At 37.6% G+C, this 22905-nt stretch overlaps 2 protein-coding genes across 6 annotated transcripts in view; one reads left to right on the forward strand and one right to left on the reverse strand.

The window, feature by feature from the left end:
• Positions 1 to 12563: 12563 nt before the first annotated feature.
• On the forward strand, positions 12564 to 17186 carry LOC127622382 (mRNA decay activator protein ZFP36L1-like). Its single transcript, XM_052096471.1, has 2 exons — positions 12564 to 12770; positions 14394 to 17186. Exons 1-2 carry the CDS (start codon positions 12720 to 12722, stop codon positions 15393 to 15395), a joined length of 1053 nt encoding a protein of 350 aa, XP_051952431.1. The 5' UTR covers positions 12564 to 12719; the 3' UTR covers positions 15396 to 17186.
• Positions 17187 to 22543: 5357 nt separating this feature from the next.
• Positions 22544 to 22905, reverse strand: part of rad51b (RAD51 paralog B) — a 67326-nt gene continuing 66964 nt past the window's right edge. For all 5 annotated transcript variants that reach the window (XM_052096248.1, XM_052096243.1, XM_052096246.1 and 2 more), the window contains one exon: positions 22544 to 22733. In XM_052096248.1, coding sequence (XP_051952208.1) covers positions 22618 to 22733 — 116 coding nt within the window. In that variant the 3' untranslated portion in view covers positions 22544 to 22617. The remainder of the gene's footprint in view (positions 22734 to 22905) is intronic.

Below are 22905 nucleotides of genomic sequence, written 5' to 3' on the forward strand. Positions count from 1 at the left end.
TCACGCAGATGCGCCACATTTTTTAGACACCGTGTCAAAACTTAAACTTTTGAAAACATATCTTGAGACACCTGCATTGTCTGTATTATTCATCCCGCTGCTCTAGCATTTTTAACACAAAGAACACATTCGGTCTGAACGGAGCCTTAGAAGGTAACTGCATTCATATATGTAGCCAGTAGACAGCAAGGCATCTCACTAAGTTATTGAGTTACTAAAGATAGCTGGTAATATAGAATGCCAACATAAAACAACACACCAAGTCTACCAATAATGCATGCTCATCTAAGTAAAATCAAATGGGGTCAGAACACAAATACAAAGGACAAATATGCTTCATCCATTGTCTAGCTCTATCGCACCAATCTTATCTCGAAAGGATTGGATTTCAGAAATGGGAATAAATCTGGATAATATCCTGCCCATGTAAAAGAGTCTTCTCTTTCATGTAAGGTGAAATACTAGATCTCATGTATCCTTGTGTAGCCCGAGGCACTGCAAACTCAAAACTTTCCCCTTACAACAGAAGAGTCTCATAGCTGATCTGCCACGTCACGTGTTGACGCTCTACACCTCTAGTTTCACACTCTGGACAGTGACGATAGCTGCAGTCTAACAAAGGTGATCGTTAAATCACAAATTCAAATACCGCAAAACCTTCACCTGGAACAAAGCCAGTGACCTAAATGCATAGGTGCTGTCAGCTGATACTGCAGTGGAAAAGGCCTTGAGGATAAGACAAAATATAACTTTTGCGAACCAGACCAAGCCAAGGATGACAGTATACTGGACGCTGTTTAACTACTCAAATTTTATTTGATCATAGAGTCAAAAGACAACGTGTTTTTGGTTAAACAATAATAAAAAATGTATTTAAAAAATCTCGCCAACACGAGGGTAGGGTTTTGTGATGGCTACCAAGGCATTGATATGAGTTTGTTTAGATGTTTTGTATAGTTTTTAGCATGTTGCTATGTGGTTTCTTGGTTATTCTGGGTGGTTGCAAGTGCATTTCTATGTGGTCATTATGGTGTTTAAGGTGGTTATCAGCTGGTTTTTTACTGGTCCAAGTTAGAAGAGCTCACCCACAATTCTCTATGAGCAAGTTTTATGGCAATTACTCTTATCTTACTCTTACTCTTCCCTGTCATCTGTATTATTTAGTGTATTAGGATGTGTTTTTGGCTTACATGTTCTGTATGTTGATCACTTTATGGTCTACTCTAAAAGTAACAATGCTGTCTAAAAGAAACAATGCTGTCTACAAGTAATAATGCTGTAATGTAGTGAAAGGAAGTTGTGCGTGACAGTGTTACATCCAGTCAAAAGCATGTGCAAACAAAAAAGGATCAGAATCACGTTCACCCAGCTGTTTTAAATACCTTGGAATCATTTTCTCTTCAACAGTTCTTTTACTGCTTTGTGTCAGATTATAAAGCAGTACAAAGTGTTCTAACACAAGCTATTTTAATAGCATTACACATATTCTGAGAACGTCCTGACTGATTACTGCATACACTGGCGGCCATGTACAGATTTTGCTCTAATGGAAAGGAATTGGTACTTTTATTCACCAAAGCGGCATTCAACTGATCACAAAGTATAGTCAAGACATTAATCATTTGAAAAATTACTATTACAATTTGAAAACTAATTCAAAGAGTTCTCAATCTTCCATGTGCAGCAATGACAGCTTTGCAGATTCTTGGCATTCTAGCTGTCAGTTTGTCCAGATACTCAGGTGACATTTCACCCCACACTTCCTGAAGTTGTCAAGCACTTCTCACGCACCTTACAGTCTAGCTGATCCCACAAAAGCTCAATGGGGTTAAGATCCATTACAGTGGCGAATTCTCAGGACCAGCAAAGCCTTCTCTGTTGGCGTAACATGCCAAATAAATACATATTATTTATCCTTACATTCTCAATCGCTTTTTGCCTATATATTTTTAATTGCTTTCCACTCTTAATTCATCTACAAACAAATAGAGAAAAACTAAAAATGTATCCAGTCAGAATTTATTCCTTGATGCTTACAAACAAAGTGTGACAACTGTTTCACAAATCGCATACTCGAAGCAGCGCATGAGTCTGAGCTCAACCCCGTCAGGCCTTCAGAATTTCTATAGAATCCCTCAACAGTGCAAATTAATGGGCAATTAATTGATTTATTTGTTCTTGGTGGGTGTGATCTTTAGGATATGTCCCAGTGACACAATCACGCTTTAAGTGATGTACGTAATTTGAAAGCGAAGAGCGTGAGATCTGTCTGACGAGTCGGCTGTCATCACTGCTGATATTGCCGTTGAGAAAGAGATCCTTATGGATTTAAAAACACAAGATGTTCTGTATGATCATATATTTGATTAATTAAACAGGAAAGGAGGGCTGATTTTCACTTCAGGTAAATTGGTAAGTGCTTTTTTCATTGTTATAGCAACAGCAGGAGTTTTCTAAGTGTAAATTAAGCTGCTTGAGCATTCAGTGTCGGATAAATATTTGAAAAGTCCCACAACACCCAAAGGTGTCTCATTCATTGTGAAACTGTGTTTTGTTAATGGCATGAATCACTGAAGGCCTAGACTTAAAATGCATGGCCCGCCACTGTATCAATAACACTCTTTTCCAATTATCTGTTGTCCAATGTCTGTGTTTCTTTGCCCAATCCAACCTTTTCTTTTTGTTTTTTCTGTTTCAAAAGTGGCTTTATCTTTGCAATTCTTTACATAATTTCTGCACCCCTGAGTCTTCTCTTTACTGTTGTACATGAAACTGGTGTTGAGCGGGTAGAATTCAATGAAGCTGTCAGCTGAGGACATGTGAGGCGTCTTATTTCTCAAACTAGAGATTTCTAGAGACTCAAGACCTTCCACATCTCTTTCTGTCCTTGTTAGAGCCTGTTTTCCTTTGTCTTTGAAGACTGTAGAGTACCCTTTTGTATGAAATCTTCAGTTTCAAGCATTGTATAGTCTTCATTCCTCAAAACAATGCTTGACTAACAAGTTTCTAGAGAAAGCTATTCATTTTGCCATTTTTGACCTACAGTAATATTGACATACCAGTCTATTACATACTGAGGCAACTCAAAAACAAACACAAAGGCAATGTTAAGCTTCATTTAACAAACCAAATAGCTTTCAGCATTGGTTCACATAATGACAAGTGATTTTCTAGTACCAAATTAGTAATTTAGCATGATTACTCAAGGATAAGGTGTTGGAGCGATTGCTGCTAGAAATGGGGTCTTGATTAGATTTGATTAAAAATGACTTTTTTCAAATAGTGATGGTGCTGTTTTTTTAATATCAGTAATGTCCTGACCATACTTTGTGATCAGTTGAATGCCACTTTGGTGAATTAAAGTAACAATTTCCTTCTGAAACAGCAAAATCTGTACATTATTCCAAACGTTTTGCCACAAGTGTATGTTCAGTTGGCAGATACTTTCTCACAAAGTAACTTTCAAAACTAATTGCCAAAATACTAAACAAGTTTCAGAAACTGAAATACATTAACATTTGTATTTCATACAGTAATTATTGAAAAAAATGTAATTAAACTGCTAATATTAATCTTAATTTCAGATGCAGAAGACTAAATTAAGGCATATGTTGTTCATGCTGTTATTTAGCACATTTTGAAGTTTGTGTATCCCCTGAGATACTTTGCCAGATTGAAGGAAGAAAAAGGGTTCATCCATAATGTCACACGTACATATTTATTACACTTACACATGTAATACAGTACATGCGACCTTTAAGCTAAACTTTTCTCAGTTTTGTTGCACACACACACACACACACACACACACTCTCTCTCTCTCTCTCACACACACACACTCTCTCTCTCTCTCTCTCTCTCTCTCTCTCTCACACACACACACACACACACACACACAGAAATATTGATGTCATTGACTTTTTTTGTACCTTAATAGGGCAATGTATCCTGGGAGATTCAACTCCAAATATATCAAATATATCAAAAATTCATTTGTATATGTTTTACTTACAGTTTTTTTTACAATCGCTAACAAGCGTTTACCTATACTTAAGATACTTTTTCGAAACTCTTAACACAGCAACACGCCTACATCACACAGTTAGCCAAAACAGGAAATGTTCTGCTCAAAACTGCATTTTGTTTATTAAATACCAACTCTACATTTCAAAATGCAAAAAATAAACTCTATCAAAACATGGCAAACCCGACTCAATATCTAATCATTCTGTCAAAACACTAGCATGTTTTCAATCCAACAGGTACATACAGTCAAAAGCGACTGTCAAAACACTAACAGTTGATGGCATTACAAAAACTGCATTACTTGTCATGTTTCAGTTCTACCTGCATACAATAGACAATATGAAATCTATTGTTTTTATAATTCAGTTTCCTTTTACTGTAAACCACTCATTTTTGGTTGAGTGTTGAATGTGTGCATTCTTGGCAACGTACAATCTAAAAGCGAATGAGTCATCATTACTTTATAGAATGACCAGCAGAAAAAAATAGAAAGTGACAGAATTGCTGCAGTAAAAGCTTTACAGTAATACAGTAGCAACATGAAATTGCTACCAGTGATCAAAAAATCCAACACACATGGCCTTTGGTTTCAAATGTGTACAAATAAAATAAAATTACAGTAAATCAGCTATTTCTCAATATTTCAATGATCTGTTCATTCAAAAATGCTTTCAATATAGCTTCTGAGGTGCTGTTGTTGCAGAAGTAGAGGCTTTATACTATATTTACAGCAAAATTTGGAACATTAGGTCTTCATTTCTGGCATGTTGTGTGCAAGCATTTGTAAATAAGACAAGAAAGATCCATGATATCTGTATAAGTTGTTTAAATTGTCATTTTTAGAGTCAGGGTTCTAGGGTTTGTTGACATTACATTGTCATGGTAACAAAGTTGTAAAATTGTAAAGTTTCACATGAAAAAGTTAGTAAGTGATTTTATCAGTCTAAAATCATTTTCACATGCATATCCTATATGTCTTGTTGCTACAGTTTTGAAACATTTAGTATTTTAACATTTACAGATTGGCCACATGAAAAAAAAATCAAACTAGAGTAGCAAACCAAAACACCCACTTCCTGGTGCACCATCACCAAGCTAACACTCAAGACAGCGCCCTCAGATTACAGCTGTGAGAGATTGTAAAGCAAGTGTCTCCACAACATTCCAGTGGCGTGACAATGCATACTCTTTTCTTTGCACTTCACTTTTACTTTTTGTTTGATGTTTTATTTTCTCCCATTTCTGTTTACTGTGAATGAAGTTCTCATCCTATCCAGCTAAATCATTGGTTGTCTGTAATTTTTCCCCTTGTTCCTCATTCTTGTTTTAAATAAATAATCCAAGATTAGATAAACTGCTTTGCAGAGAAATAGCCCCAAAACTGGCCTGGGGTTCTGTGAGATTATCTGAGATGCTAGAACTCTAGTAATATAAAACCTCTTGTGGAATGTTTTAAAAACGTTTAAATTATAATGTGAGATTTCCCAAAGGAAATTGCTCTTTTATAGCTATGAATATTCACGTAGTTGTCACAGGAAATTAGCATGTTAGTTTAGAATGTTTTGTAACACATATTCATACCAGATGTTGGGATTTCTGGACAAGCACCACCATGCAGCGAATGTTCATGCCCCGATAATCACCTGTGCCTTTGACATAACATCCCAGAAATGTAAGCGCAGTGTAGTTCTAGCGGGAAGACTAGCAGCTATGCATCATCGCACCATTAGCTGGGTAATTCCCAGCCAATCACATGTAAGCCATTGCTTTAACTGTCTGGTCACAATCTATCACATTGCTGGTTCAGTGTGCTAACACAGCAACCTCCACCACCCCACTGCCACAAGTTGAGTCCCATCCTGCCTGGGGGTAGGCTCCTCACCCCTGCCTCCTATCTCCGGCAGGATATGATGGTCCCGAGTACAACTTCTTCGGACCGCCAGACAGGGCCTACGCCAAAGAGAGACATTACTTTTCTGTTTTATATTCATCAAATAAATGTCATCTTAAATTTCACTCAAGTCTGCGAGTCTTCCTGATAGAAATTACATTTGCAAAGAAGCAATGCTGTTTTGGTGTCAGTGCTGTTATGGTTAGGTTTAGGTTAGGAGTATTTTAATATAAATACAACTCAAATATTTCCAAAAACTGGACATGCTTTGACTTTCACGTCGCATCCAATCAAAGTAGTAATTTCTTGCAATTGTAGTTTAATTGTAGTTCCAGCTTCAGCTTCAGCTATTAGGTTGAGCTTCAGCCCGATTTAAGCAGCAAAACATTCAACCTCCTGTCACCGATTATTTGTGAGATCAATCTGGATGTTTTTCCCAAAAGAATTTAAAAATACAGTAATATGAAGACATAAATTACATTTGGATATCATAGCTCAGATCTTGGAAGAATTCGATGAGTTCAAATCTAAACTTTTTAAAGACTGTAAACCCTGAAGTTGTCATTAGTAAACAGTGTCTTAATTAGTACTTGAAATGTCATGTTTCAGGCTCATAACTCAAATATTTAAGTTCATTGAACTTATTTCTGTAAAAAAAATCCTTAGACTCAAGATTTTAAGTGTTGATATTTCAAACTGTTTCCTTGGTCAAAGGGAAGTTCTGGGGGCATTTAAATAGTTGTAATTAAGAATGTATAGAGGGTTTAGCTCTTTTTTAGTATTATTTATGCCTCTTTGTTGCAAAAAATAGTTGTTTTGTGTGATTCACCATTAGTGTGATCTGCACTGTAAAAGAAAATCTAACTTCAATTTTTCAGATATGCTCAGATCATTGTAAAAGTTAATTTAAAAAAAGTTAATCTTATGCAGAAAAAAGTGAGTTTACATAAAACAATCAATGACGTCAACTTTTATGCCAATTAAGTCAGAGCAACTTATGTTTTTAAACGATGAGCACATACAATATCAAGTACATACAATACAAGTTTGGTGGTGAAGGTAGAACATACAGGCTTATGAGCATGCTCAGTTTGATCCCTCTCCAACACCCCCCTATTTGAAACTATATGCACCACTGTTAAATGGAAGTTTATACGTCACAAGTCTAAAATGCCAGACTCTACCACATAAAATCAGGAAATATGTGGGAATTCAAATCTTTGATTTCGACTAATTTCTTTAATGATGTTAACCAAGTCATGGAAAGGGCTCGAAAATTCATGGGTCAAAATCTGGGGGAACCTTGTAAGGCTGAGAATTATGAACTTCACATTGTTGCAACTACTACTAAGCATGCCCACTGGAGAAGCATTGTGGCACAGTATTGTATGAGATTACTGGGTATGAGATGTTGCTCAGGATAAATATTTGAGAAGCATGAGACCTAAGCAAAAGTTTGTATCATGCCCTTTCTGTTTATCATACATGGCTGGGCTCTTGCAGATTTAACAAGCACATTTGGCCCACAATGTTTGAACCAAAATAAATCATTGCATGATGATGAATTGAATCCCCTTTTCCTTTTATTTTTCACTTTTGTTGTCTACTTCTCTCTTTTACAAGGGAATGTTGTATGTATGTATGTATGTATGTATGTATGTATCTGTCTGTCTGTCTATCTATTCATATATATATATACGTGTGTGTGTGTGTGTGTGTGTTATTTATTTATTTGTATCCTTTATTTAACCTGGAAGGTCCCATTGAGATACAATATCTCTTCTACCAGGGAGTCCTGGTCAAGGAGGGCAGCAAAATAAAAAAAAACTTGCACACAGAAATACAAAGAAGGACATACAAACCACACAGGTAACAAATACAAAACATACCGGAATCAAGGACTAAAGCAATAGAGATCATAAACTAATGTTAAAAGCATTGACATTGTTCAATAAAAATTGACTTTAAAATGTTTTTAAGAGATCAAGAGATGGTACAGATTCCATGTTTAGTATGTCTTGGAGCATGACTGGAAAAGGCAGTTCTACCAAGCTCTGTGCGGGTAGTTGGTGTCTTGAGTACAAAAAAGTCTGTTGACCTGGTGTTATACAAGCTACAATAATATCGGACAAGACAGGACAGCCTTCATTGCCCTCGTGCATCGATGAGCCCAACACCCTGTCGCTGGTTTGCGGTTTATCCCTCCTCGGACCACTGTCGGTAGGTACTCACCATAGCTGACCGGGAGCACCCCACAAGACTTGCCGTTTCAGCGATGCTCTGACCCAGTCATCTAGCCATAACAATCTGGCCCTTGTCAAAGACACTCAGGTCTTTACTCCTGCCCATTTCTCCTGCATTCAACATGTTGACTACAATAACTGATTGTTCGCTTACCAACTAATCTACTTAAAAGACCTTCAAATGTGGCTATGTTAGGAGATGACCAACATTATTCACTTCACCTGTGAGTGATCATAATGGTTTGGCTCATCGGTGTATATTATTATACTATACCTCGATATACAGATTTTGATTAATGTAACTAGTTACTACATTGCTTGACAACTGTCAACAACCTATTGTTAGACAAATTAATTTATTATTATTGTTAATATGCAAACTAAATTTTTTTTTTATCATATTGCTGTTGCTGTAAAATAAGCCAAAAGAGCATTAAAGTTATTTTACCACAGTTAAGGGGATTTAAGGAACCACCAAAATAATGTCCCTTACCAGTGGTTACATTTCTGTAATGCATACACAATATGTAAAAAAAATGTAAAACATGAACCCAAGAATGTAACCAAATGTTCAAGATTGGGGGACCAAATTTAAAGTTAAAAATCTGCCATTAAAAAACTGTTATTGATCTGAACATTAGAGGGGACGTGACCCCCTTCAATGTGGTTACAGCCCTGCATGAACTTAAGAGAGAAATGGCGATCTGCTAAGAATAAACATAAGATGACAAATCCTTGCTGCATAATAGTTCACTGACATACAAAAACAACATCATGTGCATCATCTGCAAAGAGCGGGTGTGATGCTGATAATGAACTTATTGCACTGCCATCATTAAAAGCTGAGAGAAATTGTATTATTTCGGATTCAAAATTAGTTAACTGGAATTGTGAGTTGTGAGCAGTGACTCACTACATTTATGATTAAACATATGCATGGCTTTGGTTTATGCTTACACAGTTTTAGGCATGATGATTAACACATGATTCACACCCGAATGTGGCCTGCTGTGACCCGTTGTGTGCTTCATCTGAGGATGCAGAGCATCTGTACCATGCCAGTGTGATTTCAGGCCATCTCCAAGGCCACGGCCACAGATGAAGTAAACAAGGATATGGGAGATGATAATACGCATATACTATTTGCAACAGCTGCACATGGCTACATGAAAATTGTAGAATAGAATGCATCTAAAAATCCAAAAGCTGTTTCAGATTAGCAATACTGCTCTGAATAAAGCCCAAACCTGAGCCAGGCATTTTCCTGTCAAAATGCATTGTGGAGTTACACAGCTTACCGCAAAACATTTTCTTCACTTCTCAGATCTAAATAACACTCAGGCGACACAAACCTGACTGGGGCTTTATGCCGTCACTGTGTTACCTTTCATTTCCTCTGACAATTTTACACTTAGGAGACTGGAGAGTTGTGGAAATGTGTCCATCTCTAGGTTAAATGTCCCTACAAAGGATTATCCATCTCTTTTCTGATCCCATATGTTGCACATTACATGCTAATCATATCCAGACTTGGAGCAAGGAATTGTCACCATACTGCTTTTTATTTTCCACTGCAAATTCTACTCTGTAGGGACAAATGTATCTGACTCACGTTCCACTGACTTCACAGAATAATTTTAGCAATTAATCTTCGAGTTAATGTCTTAAATTGAATAGGAAGCAAAACATGACCTATGGTCACGAGTGTGGCTATAACAGGACTAGTCCCTGCGGTCACCCTCCCGAAACACAAACAAGAATTAATTTGACTTGGCCGCGTGCGCTGGTTCGGGTCTGAGTTTGTTGGCAGTCCTGCTCGATTATGACCTTTTGTTCAGTAAATTCAGTCACATCCAGTACACATGAAAATGCATCAAAAACAGCAAATGATCTGTTGGATAATTGAGAGACTGAAACTCATGCGGCGATTATAGTATCCTTCTGATTCCAAATAACTTCAGCTAAAGGAAAACTATTTTTCCATGAGTCAAGCTTTATAAATCCAAAATAATCCCATCAGTCACGAATCTCTAGTAAAATGTAGAAAACCTAAACACCGGCATTGCCTCCAGATAGAGAAAACATGTCTCCCCAATTGAAGTCCAGCCCATATATAAATTCTAACACACCACGAAGTATGAGAAATGGTTTGTTATTTTAGATATTTCCTTTCATTGATCAGCTCCAACTAAAATGTATATAGCATGTAAAATCCCTGTTTTTGTAGTCTTCAATAACAATATCTACAATTTGTTTACTTTTAGACCTCTAAACATTACTGAATCTCCATCCCTGAAGACTTCAGCACTACAATAAAAAAAATGAGAGATGCAAAAATGTTATATATTTTGAGTGTCACAATAATCCGTACACTCACCAAACACTTTATTTGGAACACTGCGATCCTAATAAAGTGCCCAACATGGTCTTCTGCTGTTGTAGCCAATCCGCCTCACGTTTTTACATGTTGTGCATTCTGAGATGCTATTCTGCTCACTATATTTGTACAGAGTGGTTATCTGAGTTACCATAGCCTTTCTATCAGCTCGAACCAGGCTGGCCATTCTCCATTCACCTCTCTCATCAACAAGACGCTTCCGTCCGCTCACTAGAAGTTTTTTGTTTTTGGCACCATTTTGAGTAAACTCTTTACTGAGACTGTTCCAGGAGATCAGCAGTTACAGAAATTCTCTAGTCTGTCTGGCACCAACAATCATGCCAAAGTCGAAATCGCTAAGATCAAAATTTTGGAATGATATTATGCATTGCACTGCTGGCACACGATTGGCTGGTTTGATGATTGCATGAATAATTAAGGATACATGTGTTCCTAATAAAGTGCTCATGTCTCTATCAGAGTTATTTAATCAGCACGACTGGGCCGTAACCCCAATACCCATTGAGGGAGGGCAAACTGAGTTGAAATAGACTTTGAAAAGCACTTCTGTGAATACTTTGGATGCAGCTCTAAAGCTCTGATAAAACCTGAAACTGAAGGTCTTTGGCAAGGGACATTACGGCTAACAGAGCATTGAGGACAGGAGGTCTAACACAGTCCATGGGTCAGTTGAATCTGCTAAATATCTGGTAATGTTTGGAGAAAACATCTCAGAGGAAACCAGAAAATATCAAAGGTTAACACACTCTCTTTGGATAGCTCTATGGCTGAACTTGATTCAAACATGGACAACGGTTCCATGTGTTTGAAATGAGTTTTCCTAACTTAAAATTACTGTTATTTCAAAACAAAATCGCCCTCTTGTGGTCTGCCAACACTGTAACTCCAGTCTGTTAAATAGAAGGCGAACTGTGAATTGGAAAGCACGCAAATTAGGCTTCTAATTGAAATGTCAGCTAATATGAATATATTGATGCCTCAAAAACGATAGAAAATATGCAGATCAATAATTAATGTATCGATATTTTACAACATCCTTAATGGTAAGCACCATTACACCAACATAACAGGAACTCTCAACATAACAAAATGCTAAACACTAACAAATATACCCCTTTATATTCATTTTGCACAAAGACACATTATATAACACTTCATTTTTACATTTACACTGCTTACCGAGTCCCATATAAAGCATGCAGGGAAATGGAAATCCCCTGACCAGTTTCATCAATGCTACATAAACACCACAAAACCTATTCATTTATCCCAACTCAATTCCATTTATAGACATTTTTTTTAGCTTTTATATAATCTCAGCTGAAACTACACCCTGGAGGCAATGAAGGAGAATATCCTGGCTGCTGTTGTACAGCACGTACAGTGTTAATTTCCTGTTCACATCCCTCTCACTTTTACTCAAATATGTCCTTTGTACCAATCAAAGCCCTATCAATGCCATTGAGTTTGTAATCCCTATCAAATACTGAATATTTCCAAATATTTAGAGGAAAATACTGTTTTAATACCACATTATCTAGACAGTAAATGATAGATATCTATATGATTGAAACTCAGATTTAAGGCAAATTTTTAACAACTGCAAAGCAAAAGATGCAAAATGACTAAATGATTTATGACACTTTATAGATGTCATAATTTTGGAATATGTTAATTGTTAATATGAAGAGCTACACCTGCAGTTACTCTAATAAGCCAACTGTACAATACATTTAAAAACGACCAGTGGGTTAAAAGTAATCGCATATATATCTAAAACATAGTTCTGAGAAAATGTCTAGCATCATTAATCTTCAGATGCCACTCGTGCATCATCGCGGAGTTCCTTCGAATCTCCTTTGAAATCCCACTCATTCGTTGTCGAGTCAAAGAAGTGCCACACGCGTCACGTCAAAGCGCTAATATGGTAGACGTGCGGAAAAGAGGCGTGTTCACAACAAACCCCGCCCAGCGTGCCAGGAAGACTGCACAAGTTTTTTATAAAGGATATGCGCGCAAGTTTTGGCAGGACAGAGGGGGCTGTCTGCTGGTCAGAACTATATCAAAGACCCTTCAAACACAGGAATATTCCCACAGTGCCTTAACAAACCATCTGTTTGTCAAATCTGAAATATTTTCAACGCCCCCCGGTTCGACAATAATGACTGCGACTGTTGTGTCTCCTTTCTTCGATTTCGAAGTGACGAATAAGGTAATATCATGTTTTGGGGAAGTTGTTTAGCGAATATGTTACAGATCAATAGCTCATTAACATAAAGCAGGATGTTTAGTAGTTATTTTTTCTGTATTATACACCGATGTCAAACTTTTCTGGCTTGTGTTTGTTAGAGTAAAACGGGAGGAGGGCATCTTGTGTTCTTTATTTTAACTTGTGGCTTTAATGATCTGCAGTCATCGACTAAGAAGTCGATTAGGAAACACTCTTTCCTTGGTCGTGTTTATGCGTTGTCAGTAAATGTATACGTCTAAGTTTAGCGTGCAAAAAAAGAAAATAATGTTTTACTTTTAATTAATACAAGGAGATAGCATGAGAAACGTGTTTGCGTTAGTATTTGAATAGTTTTATTTCTAAAGGACATTTTATTATCCTTTTCTTGAGCAACAGTGGTTCTAACTTAAAAATTAAAACATTTCTAATAAGTTTGTCCCATATAGTTTAAGTTTAGCCCACTCGGTTTTTATTTATTATTATTATTATTATTAGGTTAGTGGTTATAGAAGTATATAAGGGGTCTATAATAACAGCTGTATGCTGTGTGTGCATGCAACTCAACTGTGACGTAAAAGCAAAATAATTTCAACAGAACGCACTAAGGGGCGTTCACACAGAACGCTTTTTTGCTTTCAAAAACAGCTAGACGCAACGGAATGGAGACTTGTGGTGAGACGCGTTTTTAAAAGTTGAACTAACTGTTTTTATACTGGTGAAAAAAACTGCGTGACGCGACTCAACTTTCAAAGATGCAAAGCGTTTTGACGCATGTGCACACAGAGCAAACCAAAATATCGAAAACGGGTCCTGCGTGAACGCCTCAGAATGAGTTTTCTTCATTTCCTACGTTAACTATTTTAGTTCTTAAATGTACTACTTAAAAGGGATCCTGTCGTGATTAATGTTCTCATCCTCAACACCATAATAAAATTACGTTTTATTACAATGATTTTCTACCTCTGTAATTTTAAAAACTTTCAGATTTGTAACTTAAAAAAGGATTTGTAACTATCTAGTGTTAATTTAAGTGACATTAAGTCTTTGCGTTTCAGAGAAGTGTTGTGGAATGAATCAATACGATATTGCGCGCCATTTTTGCAGTTACTGCAGACGTTGCATACATTTCTAGACTTGTATCTCTGCAGAACAAAAATGGGCTTTTCCCAATCGGTAAGGGATTTTAAAACAATTGAGACTCCCAACTTTTATTGGTTCGTTTAGAAACGCCCACTGATTTCTACACTGAGATTCCATACTTTCATTGGATAGTTTAGAAACGCTCATCCCGGTTTGAAAACGCCCACAGATTTAAAAGCACTCAGTACTGTTCTGCAGAGACCTATACTTCAAAATTTCACATGGTCCAGATTACGTGTTTTATGGCTTAGTAAACCTTTCGCTTTTGAAGAGATTGCTGGTTAGGTTAAAACTGCAGGGCCATTAGTGTTATCTTAAAAAAAGTCCAGAAGCATAACTGAACACTGGCCTTTAGTACTCTGTAGGCCAGACCTGAAGACCATCAACATGAATTAAACTATGAAGCAAAGGAAGTCATATATATGCCAAATGTTTGAGACATTCTTTTGTTTACTTAATTTTCAGAACATTGAGGTTATGTCCTACAACAGTACTCTCTCCAGTCCCCACTTACAGTCTGTCCCCTCCACTGGTCCCAACACCCCCTTTTTGCCCACCGGCTCCCTGCTGGACAGGAAAGTGGTGGGTACTCCTTCAGTGGGGCTCTTTCAGCGTCGCCACTCTGTGTCCGTTACCAGCTCCAAATCAACACAAAACCAGTTTATTAACAGTCTCAAGATGGACATCTCGGCCTCCATGAACATGAGCAGCAACAAGGAGAACCACTTTCGTGATCGGTCCTTCTCTGAAACCGGTGAGCATCTAAGGCCAAGCAACATCACGTGCATTAGTGCCAACGGGAACAGCCAGGTCAACTCTAGTCGCTATAAGACCGAACTCTGCAGGCCCTTCGAGGAGAATGGCACTTGTAAATATGGTGATAAGTGCCAGTTTGCCCATGGGATGCATGAGCTTCGTAGTCTCAGTCGCCACCCCAAGTACAAGACCGAGCTCTGTCGCACCTTCCACAGCATCGGGTATTGCCCATATGGGTTACGCTGCCACTTCATCCACAATGCAGAGGAACGCCGTGGACCCCCTCCTCTCTCCGCCTTCAACAAGATGGAGCGCCCTCGCCTTCATCACAGCTACAGTTTCGCCGGTTTCACAAGCTCAGGGTGCTCCCAGGACAGCCCGACTTCTGTCACACCTCCACCTATGTTTTCCACAGAGGACTTCACCAAATGGCCTAGCAACCTCTTTACTTACTCAAGTCAAGAGCTTGCCAACCTGTTTGAGCCCAGTTTAGGTGGCATCACTGTTCCCGAGCTGTGTGCTCCTCACTCGCCCACCGCACCCTCCTTCTTCAGGCCAATGTCTGAGTCTCCACCCAGCCCACCAGACTCCCTCTCTGACCAGGAAGGCTACCAGAGCAGTCTAAGCAGTCAGAGCGGATCCGAGTCACCAGTGCTGGATGCGACACGCCGCCTTCCCATCTTCAGCAGACTTTCTATCTCTGACGATTAAAACCTACGCTCCGAGATCTTGGGCCTCATTGAGTGAAAGCACAGAGAGAGCTGGTGAGAAAGAGAGAGTAATTGTCCTTCTAGTAATCCTTTCCTCTTCTTGCCTTGTTTACAGCAGAGAAGTGGACTAAAGTACAGTGTTCTTGTAGCTACCTTGTCAAATCAGAAATCCTACTATCCAGTAGCAAGATGTTTTTAGACATCTATAACATGCCTGATGTTTATGTAACCGAAGAGCTGTTCACCTATGACCCCACTCAAATGTTCAATCAATCCATATTTAGTTTATTAAAGTCAATCTGAAGACCAGAGATTTTCAAAATTGTTCAAGGCAAGGACCTCCTTGCCAATTCAAGAGGCATCCTTATCCAAGAACCTACTGTATATTATAGCGGTGATGCTTTTTGTACTTAAAAGTGCCATAGTGCTCGCAATAGATCATCGAGACAAAGTGCCTATCTTCGTTTTACAGTTTATGGGCTTATCCAATTACTTTGATTTTCAAAGTTCTGGGTTAGAAAATGCATAATGAAAGAAATCTTGGGTAAAGCTTTTTACGAGTCATCCTGAAAGATACTTATGTGTCTAGTGGTGCTAAATGTGCTATCACCGTGGTAATTATCCCTAGAACATGTGATCCCTTACAGTAAAATTGTATCTGCTGGTTGGTGGATTATGAAAGAGAGGATGTCTGAGAGAGAGAGAATGTCCATTTCCTCTGTTCATGTTACCACTAAAGATGTGACGGTGGCCACTCATTTTTTCATTGTAAAAAGATTATTATTATTATAAGATGTTCTATCATTAATTCAATATTGTATTTCCCCTATTATTGTTGCTTTAATAGTTATTATTACATCATTACAATTATTGTTGGTATTGTTTGGAAATGAAACTTTCAAACTGAAAGTTTTGCTTGTCACTGCTTATTTACCTTAACTTATCAAAATTTATTTATTGCTGATTGTAAGCATTTTTTATTTTGTTTGTATTTATCTGGATAATGAAACAATAGAATATATTTTCCTTTATGTTAAATTATGATCTTCCGTATTAATCGTAAGATTTTTATGACCTTTTTCGCTAAGTTTCAACAGTTAATATATTATACTGCAATGACATTTTTGTAACTACATTTTGATTTATTTTTAAAGTGAAACATAATTTTAAATTGTTTTACATTTTATTTATTATTTTTTCTCCCTAATGTTGGACTGCAGTATCAGGATGTTTATGCCTCTATAATCCTTTATTATTTGGCTCCGACCAGTTGTCTTGACAATAAAAGTCATGTGCCTGTAATTTTACAAATCCAATGTTTATACTGGCATCCTCTTATTATGACTCATTATGGTATGAACAAATCGGCAACAACATGTGTTATATCACCAATAGTCCAAACCTTTGTTTGCATTATAATCTGACACGTATAAGGGAATTGTTAAATATGCATTAAGTATTGATTATGCCCAGTTGAAACCATGTTATGTACATCAGCGTGCATGTGTTGTTTTGATTTGTATGACTCAAAATTGTTATTTGTTCACAAATTTTGGACCACATTTACTTGCTAAGTGCCTGACAGTACATTCCAAGAGTCTCGTACTTTTTTAGGATTGTAATCCAGAGTTGTTATATAGATTTTAGTACAAATTTAAGGTTAAAAGACTTGACACTGAGAGCTACAGTTGAATGTGTCCTATGTTAGCAGCATTGGCTGCTATGTTCTGCATCAATATGTTCTTTTGTAATGACAGATTGCAGTTTAAACCAATAAAATACCTATTTATAAGCAAAATTACTGTCTTTTATATTGTTTTTCCCCCCCAAAATTATGTATTTTGACAGGGTTACACATCTGTTACAACAAAAATTCATTTTCCAGATTTAATGGGGGTCATCATCACCACCTTCGCTGCTATGTTGAACTTAAGTATTCTTATACACTCACTGATAAATTTATTTATTAGGAACACTATAGTCATAATAAAGTGCCTGACATGGTCTTGTGCTGTTGTAGTCAATCCTCCTCAAGGTGTGACGTGTTGTGCATTCTGAGATGCTATTCTGCTCACTACAATTGTACAGAGTGGTTATCTGAGTTACTGCAGCCTTTCTACCTCTCTTATTAACAAGACATTTTCATCTGGATATTATTTGTTTTTGCCACTTTTCTGAGTAAACTCTCAATGGACTGTTGTGCATGAAAATCCCAGGATATCAGCAGTTACAGAAATACTCAAACCAGCCCATCTGGTACCATCAATCTCCCATTCTGATGGTTAATGTGAACACTAACTGAAGCTCCAGGCCCGTATCTGCATGATTTTATGCATTGCACTGCTGCCACACGATTGGCTGATTACAAAATTGCATGAATAAGCAGGTGTACAGGTGTTCCTAATAAAGTGCTCAGTGAGCGTAAAAGTAAAAAAATGACATACAAATAGGTAAGCATACATATTTAAGGAATATCGACAAATCCATAGTGGTTTGGATATAACATCACACCCTGAATGGCTAAAAATGTATTTTAAAGACCTGTCCATTGTAGTGGCAGGGGGGGAAAACATGAGGGCACATGACACTAAAATCTCACGCAAACAGCTGTGCTTGTTATTTCACAGGATTTTGTCTTTCTCCCAGGACAAATTATTTTTCCTAAAAGCCATAAACTTGCATTCCATACTGAACACAACACAGCTGAGAAAAAACCAGTATGAGACGGGTGTTGCTAATGAACTAGCTAAAGGCTCAAACCGTTTTCCTGGAAAAGCACTCAAAAGACAGGAAATTAAAATTCTGTCCCATCCCAATAGCAAGGTTGTGAAAACCCCAAAACTATGACTTTCCTTGGCACTGATGTCAATGGCTCTTTAAATCTCTCCACTGTTTTCAGAAGCACTGGCAAAGCAGGGCCTCCTTTGGAACAGTCAGTTTGTTACTGTAGCAACAGCCAGACAGGTTCTTGTGTCTAAATGTTTGCTCTCAACGTCACTAAACAAGCACCATCCGAGTAGCTCAAAGTTGAGCATTTTCACTCTTTAAGCTCGATAGGAATAGTTAACCCAAAATTTAAAATGATTTATCATTTACTCACCAAACCTTCTTCTGAAGAACCCAAAAGAATATGTAAGACAGCCCTTACAAAAAATCTAGAGTTCTGGCAAACTAGCTGCAAACTTGCCACAGTGATGAACTGTGTGGTGAACCTGCAGCAAACCTTTGGAAATAATGGACAATTTGCTGCATATTTGCCACAAAGCTCAATTGCATGTGAAAATAATCAGTGGCAAATTTGTGGAAAGTTTGCCGCAAATTTGCCTAGAACTCTCTCCATTTTTGTAAGCAAGATTGTCCGTGCTGCTCTTGCACATGCAACAAAAGTAAATGATAATAGATACTGTTGAGCTCCGAAAAAGTACCATAAAAGTAGTCTATAAAACTTATTGTCTTAAAATGTATATTTGCCATTTTATAAAAAAAAAAGTGACCTTAAACAAAGTTATAACTTGCTCTTCCGGTGACTACTGATGTGTGCAAGTGGTAGTCAGTTTTAGCCCCGCCCCTTCAGGAGTCTTGTAAACAAACTTGATGTCAAAGCAACTAATGCAGAGATAAAAAGGTATTTTTGGCAGTTTTCCCCCAAAACTCAGGTTCCTTACACCAAACATCCTTGGTTTGAAGGAGGAATAATGGCAAATGCTTGGTTGTGTTCAAGACATTTGATGCTTGAATTGCTGATGTGATCACCACAGGATACACTGCAACTCAAATGTCTCTGGAGTTTTTCCGATCTTAAAATGCACATATCTTGAGATGTACAGCGCGAGTAAGAGCCCCCCCCCCCTTATATTTAGTGCATTGTGATTGAAAATGTTAAAATATTGTGATCTTTTACTCGCTCATTTCTCAACAGCTACAGGCTTGTCGTGAGCAAAAGCTACAAGGTTCTATTATCAGTGTGTTGAGATCGCTGCTCAATTTCCCCAGTAACAAACTCCGGGTCGAACAACATGGTGGAAGAAGTGTGCTTTTGTGTCGACTGCAAACATGCATTAAGATCTGTCTCCACTCAAGTAAGCAACGGGCACTTTTCACAATCGAATCAACAACTGATGGATGAAATCAAGTCCCCACCCTACATTTTTTTCCATGTCCCCATTTCACGCAGAAATACATCACAATACAGTTGTCGTAACTTCTATTTCATGCTGACATTAAACTGGTGTTTATCACGAGACATGTGAAAACAAATGGTGTTTTGCATTATTGGCAATGCATCTTCACATACAATATTTGAATATTTGAATGCAAATGAGAGCAGCGGCAGAGGGTACATTTTAAGCAAATAATGACTTAATTTTGGTCTGCAGATCCTCTCACAAATAAAATGACTCATGTGGAATTGAAAAAGAATTATTGAAAAGATCAAAATAAACATTCTGCCTAACACCTTTTTTTTAACAGAATAAATAAAAAAAAATTTATGGGTCAAGCATGGCAGTAATCCAGCATTGGGGGTTTACATTTTTTTGTTAAATATGCAGTAAGTTTTATTCTGTCAAGAACATACAGAACAATACATTTTTCGATTAACAGTTGGCCACCATCCACATCTGGGCTGTGGGTCACTGGCCCTTTAAGAACAGACAAAGCAAGTTGCAATTGAGCAATAATTGAGCTGTAGACTTTGTAATTCCTCTATCTGCAACTTATATTCCCCTGAGTGTTTCAGATGGCAATGAGTAAATAAAGCAGTGCTCAACCTTGAGTTTCAAGTTTCAGAAGCCTGACACGATTTGCACTAATGAGGTTGTGGAAAGGGCACTTTGAGGAGTTTTCAGTGAGGAAAAGGGTGTGGTTTTTGATGTAACCTTTAAACTGTGTAGTAACTGAATTTGTTTATTCATATAATTTGTTTACAACCTTTAATAGAGGCTCACAAAGCAGACCAGAACACAAGGTTCTGAACAGAGCTGGCTTTGATAACAACCCCCCCAGCTTAAAATATTGCCCTGCAAATACATAATGCAGAACTACTGTATGGCAACACTGAAACAGAAAAATGGCTTTAAAGGAATATTCCAGTTCCAACACGTTAAGCTCAATCGAAAGCAATAGTGGCATAATGTTAAGCATGCCACCATTAAGCATGCCACCAATGTATAGCAACACATATATAGACTCATCCCTCGCTTATTTAAAAGTAAAGGCAAAAATCGCTGTTACAGTAAGGCACTTACAATGGAATTGAATGGGGCCAGACTATTAACATTAAAATTCACTTTCAAAGCTATAGTCACAAGACGTAAACATTATGCATGTTAACTTGAATTTAGTGCAATAAAATGAGGGATTTACAAGCGTTACGGCATTTACCGCATTACGTCGTCATGACAATAAAGTTGTAATATTGAAAATAACTTCACACAGATAAGGTTAGTAAGCAATTGTATCACACTAAAATCATGTTAGCATGTATAACATTTGTCTTATCACTATCTTTTGAAACGGTGAGTACTTTAATGTTTATGCACTGGCCCCATTCACTTGCTTTATAAGTGCCTTACTGTAATTTTTTTTACGAACTAGGCACGAGTCGGAATCATTTTTCAGAATAAAGCCTAAGAAGAGTAAATACGCCAGTCCTCAGTTCTTTTGTAGGGATAGTTTTAGTTGTAGGACTGAGACAACCAGAGGTGAAGGATAAGTACAGATTACCGTACACTGCACTCTATCAGGATTGCATGTCTCTCTGCTCTGATTTTACATTCTCTGTGTAAGTTCTCCACCCTTCTTTCAAGAGCAAATCCTTCATCTGGCACAAACTCACACCAGTGATGTGATTATTAAAACTCACAGTTCCTAAGAGAGCTTGTTGGCAGGGGATTAAGGAGAGATTCTTCTTTGGAAGGAAGGAAAGTTTTCTCTTCGGTGCAGACACAGGCAGAGATATCGCCCCATGTCAACCATTACACAATCTATCAAACTATGTCAGCTCCTACAGTCTATCAGGATGCTTATGCAGGGTGGGGAGGAGAGATATACAAAAAGAGGATGAAAGAGAGAAAATAATAATACCTACTCAGCAATGTAGACAATTTGCTGTTAGAGAGAACTATAGATCTCCTTCAGATGTCACAGTCAGCAGAATCTGCTCATGAAATTGGAAAGAAATGAAGATTGGAAGACCTTGACTTTGATACATTAGTGTGCATGATGTAGAAAAGGTGTACTTACTCCTACTTGGCATTACAATGACATTAAACAGGGGCCGGATTCATGAAATGTTTGAGAACTTTTGTAATTTTTTTGCGAAAAGATTTTCGTGAATCCGGCCCTAACAGTATTACAAACACACAGGGAAGCAGTTATTATTTAAAACACTTGTGTATGTATTGGAGAAAGTATAAGGATAATATGCGTCATTATCCTTAACATGTGTACATGTGCACAACCAAAAGCAAAACAACTCGAAAAAGGAGGAACCACTCAAAATAACACCACTGTTCATCTAATCAGCTAAACTTCCCTTTAAGGCAGAGGCACCATGGGAACAGGAGTCATGGGAATAGAAGCCATGGCAACGGCCAGTCAGGGTCAAGAAGCGTTTGTCCAAGACTGCAGTCCTATCTTAGAACTATAGAGAGGAAAATGAACTCTGTCAATCAATAGCTGACTGAGGTTTCAGATTTCTAACTAGATGAACATTTAGGTAATGTTCAACGAAGAGGAGGCTCGGTGGTCAACCTGTGGAGTCTGCACCATCTGCTTTGTGTCATTCTGTCTGTTGTTCTTTTTGATACCACAAAGAACAATCTTTGCTGATCCACCACATGCTCCTGCAATGTTTAACCATGGCTTTAACTACACGTTACCTTTACATAACTGAAAGAAATCAGAGCAATTCTAGTTTTTAATGGTGCTAGGAATATCAATGGTGAATGAAAAATAGTAAATCTTGTGCCCATAGACTGTTTCATAATACCTCTACAATTTCAATAGTATCAGGCAAATGGAAGTGTATCTTTAGTTCATCAAATGACCATCAAACCAACCTTGATGTCCAGATGCATCATCACACCTTGCTATCTTCAGATAATGGACGTCATTAAAAATTTAAATGACTCAGAAAACATTGGTCACTTAACATGTTTATTGGCATTAAAAATAAGTGTACAGGTCAATAACAGTCACTAGATCTGCAGCCAAGGGATTTCTCAACATGTAGAGGGCATGGCCTGGGATAGGTTGTAGCTTAACCCCGTCCTCACTCTGATTGGCTGAAGCCCTGGATCTGTTCCTTGGTTTAAAAAACTTTCTGGGTTATCATCCCCTAGAAAACATAACAGAATGAAACACTTTTAAAAAATATTTCCATTTTATTAGGTTGAATTTTTATCTGCTTAACCTCAGAAATGATAAACTCCTGTGCCCTGGTATCTCAAACACAAAAACCCTTAAACGAGAGACTGATCTCACCGACCAGGTTTACATGCACTTCAGAA

Source organism: Xyrauchen texanus, chromosome 28, assembly GCF_025860055.1.
Source record: "Xyrauchen texanus isolate HMW12.3.18 chromosome 28, RBS_HiC_50CHRs, whole genome shotgun sequence".
Classification (NCBI taxonomy): domain Eukaryota; kingdom Metazoa; phylum Chordata; class Actinopteri; order Cypriniformes; family Catostomidae; genus Xyrauchen; species Xyrauchen texanus.